General features: G+C 55.4%; 1 gene segment (V, D, J or C); it reads right to left on the bottom strand.

The window, feature by feature from the left end:
- Positions 1–2881: 2881 nt before the first annotated feature.
- On the bottom strand, positions 2882–3199 carry LOC128946366 (immunoglobulin heavy variable 3-48-like; the record flags this gene model as incomplete). The annotated part of the segment is given in 1 exon segment: positions 2882–3199. A coding segment is annotated over 1 exon segment (318 nt), but the record flags the coding sequence as incomplete, so codon positions are not given.
- Positions 3200–5954: the final 2755 nt, after the last annotated feature.

Below are 5954 nucleotides of genomic sequence, written 5' to 3'. Positions count from 1 at the left end.
CGGGTTCAGTTTTGGAAGCTACGACATGTACTGGATCCGCCAGAGACCTGGGCAGGGGCTGGAGTGGGTTGCGAGCGTCAGCTACAATGGTGGTTGGGCCGGGTACGCGCCATTGTTCAAGGGTCGGTTCACGATCTCCAGGGACAACCGGCAGAGCTCGGTGTCGCTGACCATGAACAACCTCAAGGATGAGGATTCTGGATCCTATTTCTGTGCCAAACGCACTGGTGCTGGTGCTGCTCCTTATGCTGCTGGTGTTTGACGTTTCGGCCCCATTCCTGTGTCCCCTCCCATCCCCGTTCCCCAAACTCTTCCCCAAACCCCAATCCCTGACCCCATTCCTGTCCCCGTGTCCCGACCCTGCCCTGCTCTGGCCCCAAACCTCAGCTCCTGGCCCCACATCTCAGCTCCTGGCCCCAAATCAGGGCCGGTTTCACCCTGAGCTCAGCCTCGGCCCTCCAATCCCAACCATTGTCCCCAGACTTGTCCAGTATTACCCCAAATCTCCCCTGCAGGTACTGAGTCAAAGCCACTGACCCAAATCTGGCCCATTAACCACACATGAGGAATTTCAGGCCAAAATTTGAATTTTTGACTCCTGACCTTTACTTTGGCCCCGAATTTTGAAAAAATTAAATGCAATTTGAGGAACGAGGGCACTGAGTGTGGCCCAGAGGGGACATTTGGGGCAGAGCCAGAGCAGGGCTGGGACAGAGAGTGAGGAAATGGGGTCAGGGGTTGGGGTATGGGGGAAGGATCTGGGGAACGGGGACAGGTAGGGATGCAGAGATGGGGACGGGGCCAATAGCATAACCAGGATAAACATTTCCAGATGCAGTGGTTTTGGCACAGAAATATGTGGCGGAATCCTCGTCCTTGAGGTTGTTCATGGTCAGCGCCACCGAGCTCTGCCCGTTGTCCCTGGAGATCGTGACCCGGCCCTTGACCGACGGCGCGTAGTCGGTGTAAGCACCATCGTTCCTGATACCCGCGACCCACTCCAGCCCCTGTCCGGGTCTCTGGCGCAACCACTGCATGCCAAAACTGCCGAAACTGAACCCGGCCCCTCGGCAGAGAAGGCGCAGGGACCCCCCGGGGGGCTGGAGGTCCCCCACGCACTCCAGCAGGGTCACGACCACCCGGAGCCCTGCGGGACAAAGGGGAGATGGGGATGAGAAACCTGATTCGCTGTGGGCCTGCAGTGGGTGTGGCCAGCTGGAAAAAGGGATGAGACCCACCTGGGAGGGTGACCAGGAGCAGGAGGAGAAGGACAAATTGTCACAACCTGGGGCCGATAGCTGGGATTTTGGGGTCAAGGGTTGAGCTTTGGCCATCCCCATCTGTGTTGGGATGGGCGGGAGAAACGCGGCATGCGATATGATTGATCAGCAAGTCTCAAATCTTTATTGGTAGGCACGCATCTTTATATCGGTGTTAATGAGGCTCATGCATATTGCAAAGGCAAGCTCACCATTGGTCGGTTACTCATCAGCCAACTGCACCTCGTTCTGCATTCTTGTGGATATTTTATTGAAACTTCTCTTCGTATTTCTGCCAAAGATGTTTTCTCCTATCCTGCTGCTGCACCAAGGGCACAATGACCTTGCCTGTCAATGGACACTGGCTGCTGGCTCCTGTACTTGTAACCTTCAAGCTTGACCAGCGGCATTATGTCAACGTGACCTTTAACAGCCAACCAGCTGTCCACAAAGCTCTCCACATTTCTCCCCTTTGTCCTGCAGGGCTCCGGGCGGCCGTGACCCTGCTGGAGCGCGGGGGGGACCTCCAGCCCCCCGGGGGGATCCTGCACCTCCTCTGCCGAGGGTCCGGGTTCAGTTTCGGCAGTTTGTCCATGCTCTGGAGGTCGGAAGAAGGAGACCCAGACACCAGTTGGTTCATCCAAGTCCAATTTATTGATCGAATTCGGCGGGTTAAATATAGTTCTTAATAAGCTTCATACATATTGCAAAAGTTGAGCTCAGGATTGGTTAGTTACGTATCAACAACTACACCTACTTCTACATTCTTGTGCTTATTCTTCTGTTACATTCTGCAGATATTCAGGACTAATCTCACCTCCCTTTCCTCATGTTGCAGCAAGGCCATCCGGCATTCTTGCCTGTCAGCAGTCACTGAATCAGACACTGCTGATCTCCCTCTTTCTGCTTAACCAGTGGCATTATGTCAGTATGGCCTTTCTCACTAACCAACTCTTAATAAAATCCTCCACATCTGGATCCGCCAGAGACCCGGGCAGGGGCTGGAGTGGCTCGCAGGGATCAGTGACCATGGTGGCACCACCAAATACGCGCCATCGTCAAGGTCCGGTTCAGGATCTCCAGGGACAACGGGCAGAGCTCGGTGACGCTGACCATGAACAACCTCAAGGACGAGGATTCAGCTGTATCTTTCTGTGCCAAACTTGACAATGGTTATGCTGGTGGTAATGCTGCTGCTGTTTTTGCCTTCTCTTCTGGTAGTGACCATGACGGTCGTGAAATTTCTCCAGTCCCTGCGATTCTTCCCGCAAGTTTCAGCCCTTCTAAAAGCTCGACCATTTTCCCCCAAAATCTACCATTGTACCCCACCTCTGTGCTTTGTTCCAATTTGGCCCATTTCTCCCTAATCTCTACCCATTCCCAGGTCCCGATAGGAGGAAGCCTGACCTGGATCCCAGGGGTGAAGGTTTGGGGCCAATGGTTGAGTTTTGGGGCCGGAGCAGGGGAGGGTTTGGGGTCAGTGGTGACCATTGGTGCAAATGGGGACAAAGGGTAAATGGGTGAGGTTTGAGGGGGAAGAGTCTGGGTTTGGGGACTGGGGGGGCTCAGACAGGGGTGATGCCAAAACTGGCATGGTCAATAAAGGCAGCAGCAGCACCACCAGCAGCACCAGCATAAGCAGATTTGGCACAGAAATAGGTGGCGGAATCCTCGTCCTTGAGGTTGTTCATGGTCAGCGTCACCGAGCTCTGCCTGCTGTCCCTGGAGATCCTGAACCGGCCCTTGACCGATGGCGCGTAGTAGGTGTAACCACCAGTGTTGCTGATGTAGGCAATGAATTCCAGCCCCTGCCCGGGTCTCTGTCGAGCCCATTCCATGTCAAAACTCCCAAAACTGAACCCGGACCCTCGGCACAGCAACGTCAAGGACCCCCCGGGGAGCTGGAGGTCCCCCCCGCACTCCAGCAGGGTCATGGCCGCCCGGAGCCCTGCGGAACAAAGGGGAGATGGGGATGAAGGGATGCAAAAGTCAGGTGGAGCTGTCCAATTAATTTATGGATGGATTGCAACTAATTGTAGGGTTTAGGGAACATTTCCATACAGGAAATTTTTGTTGGACATTTGAGGGCAGGCAAAGGGAATTTGGGGTAAAACCAGTGAAGGTTTACGAATGTGGGAGCGGCCGTGACCCTGCTGGAGTGCAGGGGGGGGACCTCCAGCCCCCCAGGGGTTCCCTGCGCCTCCTCTGCCGAGGGTCAGGGTTCGATTTTGGCAGTTTTGGAATGTTCTGGATCCACCAGACACCTGGGCAGGGGCTGCAATGGGTTGCAGGGATTTACAGCACTGGTGCTTACACCGAGTACGCGCCATCGGTCAAGGGCCGGTTCAGGATCTCCAGGTACAAGGGGCAGAGCTCGGTGACGCTGACCATGATCAACCTCAAAGACGAGGATTCTGGATCCCATTTCTGTGCCAAGGCTGTTTGTGCTGGTTGGGGTAATGATGTCTCTGCTCTTGGCCTCAACCCCTTGAATGTGTCCTCTGCTGTCCCCAGTTCCCAGACCCTTCCCCCAAATCTCAGCCCTTCGCCCCATTCTTGACCCTTTCTCCCAGATCTCCCCCATTTCCACCACCACCAACCAGGAAGCAAAAACCCGTGAACTGGTTCTGCCCAAAATCCAACAAAATTGGCAAAAATACTCACTTGATTCTGCCCCAAATCCCCACTTAGCGCTCCCAGCCACAGCCACTGAAACGAGGCCTGAACCTTTGTCCCCAAACGGGACCCTGGGCCTCAAACTCCGGCATTCAGAGCAACGTTCTGGGGCACAAAGAGGAGATTTGGGGTCAGGAGTTGTGGTTTGGGGTCAGCGGGTGAGAATTTTGGGCCGAGGCAGAGCAAGGTTGGGATCAATGTTCAAGGGCTGGGTGTGGGCTGGGGGTGTGGGGGAAGGGTCTGGGAAACGGGGATGGGGGGGGACATGGAGATGGGGACACAGGCATCATCATCACCTTAATTAGCAACAGCACCACCATCACAAGTACCAGCAGATTTTCTGCAAAAATAAACTGCAGAATCGTCGTCCTTGAGGTTGTTCATGGTCAGCGTCACCGAGCTCTGCCCGGTGTCCCTGGAGATCGTGAACCAACCCTTGACCGATGTTGCGTAGTAGGTGTAGGCACTATTGTAGTAGATGCCTGCGACGTATTCCAAAGCCTGCCCGGGTCTCTGGTAGATCCAGTACATTCCATAATCCCCAAAACTGAACCCAGACCCTCGGCAGAGGAGGTGCAGGGACCCCCCGGGGGGCTGGAGGTACCCCCGCACTCCAGCAGGGTCACGGCCGCCCGGAGCCCTACGGGACAAAGGGGAGATGGGGATGAGGCGATGCAAAAGTCAGGCAGATGTGTCCAATAAATTAATGGGTGGATTTGGGCTAATTGCAGGGTTGAAGGCACATTACAATACTGGAAATCTCTGTTGGAGATTTAGGGCCAGACAAAGGGAGTTTGGGGCAAAACCGGTGAAGGTTTTGGGATGGGGGAGCGGTTGTGACCCTGCTGGAGTGCGGGGGGGACCTCCAGCCCCCCGGGGGGTCCCTGTGCCTCCTCTGCCGAGGGTCCGGGATCAATTTTGTGAATGTTGCAATGGGCTGGATGCACCAGAGACCCTGGCAGGGGCTGGAATATATTGCAGATATCAGTAATGGTGGTGGCAGCACCTACTACGCGCCATCAGTCAAGGGCCAATTCACGATCTCCAGGGACAATGGGCAGAGCTCGGTGACGCTGACCATGAACAACCTCAAGGACGAGGAATCCGGATCCTATTTCTGTGCCAAGGGTTCTGCTGGTTTTGCCGGTTTTAATGGTGCTTATTTTACTGACCTTGCACCAATTTCTATGTCCTCCCTTGTCCCCGTTCCCCAGACCATTCCCCAAAACCCCAACCCCTGACCCCATTCCTGTCTCCGTGTCCCCCCCTCTGAATGGGCTCTTCCCCAAATCTCCCCCATTTTCCTCAGAATTCCCAACTCTCGGCCCCACCCCTTCACCCTTGGTGCCGATTTTTGTGCCATATCCTCAGGATTCGGTGCCCCCAGTGCGGGTTTGGGGCCAGGGGTGCAGATTTGGGGCTGCCCCAGAGGGATTTTCAGGCCCGCGGTCACAAGGGAAGGGAGCGGAAATCTGGGGTGAAAGGCCGAGATTTGGGGGATGGTTCTGGTCAAACGGCCCCAGGGTGATGGGAAGGGCGAGATTTGGGAAAAATTGGCAAAACTGGGGGAAAAGTCCAGAGCTGGGTCAGCAGGGGTGGAGATCGGGGAAAATGGTAAAGATTTGAGAAGAAGGGCTGCGATGTGGGGGAAGGATCTCGGGGATTGGAGAAATTTGGTGACCATCATGGTCACCACCAGAAGTGAAGGCAAAAACAGTAGCGGCATTACAAGCAGCATAACCATTGTCACGTTTGGCACAGAAATAAACAGCGGAATCCTCGTCCTTGAGGTTGTTCATGGTCAGCGTCACCGAGCTCTGCCCGTTATCCCTGGAGATCCTGAACTGGCCCTTGACTGAATCTGCGTAGCCGGTGCTGCCACCAGTGTAGCTGATCCCCGCGAGCCACTCCAGCGCCTGCCTGGGTCTCTGGCGAAACCAGTGCATGGCGAAACTGCCAAAACTGAACCCGGACCCTCGGCAGAGAAGGTGCAGGGACCCCCCGGGGGGCTGGAGGTCC

The sequence above is a fragment of the Melozone crissalis genome, unplaced genomic scaffold, assembly GCF_028551555.1.
Source record: "Melozone crissalis strain CALT ecotype California unplaced genomic scaffold, PUWL_Pcris_2 ptg000079l_1, whole genome shotgun sequence".
NCBI lineage: Eukaryota > Metazoa > Chordata > Aves > Passeriformes > Passerellidae > Melozone > Melozone crissalis.
This window is presented reverse-complemented; position numbering and strand designations above follow the sequence as displayed.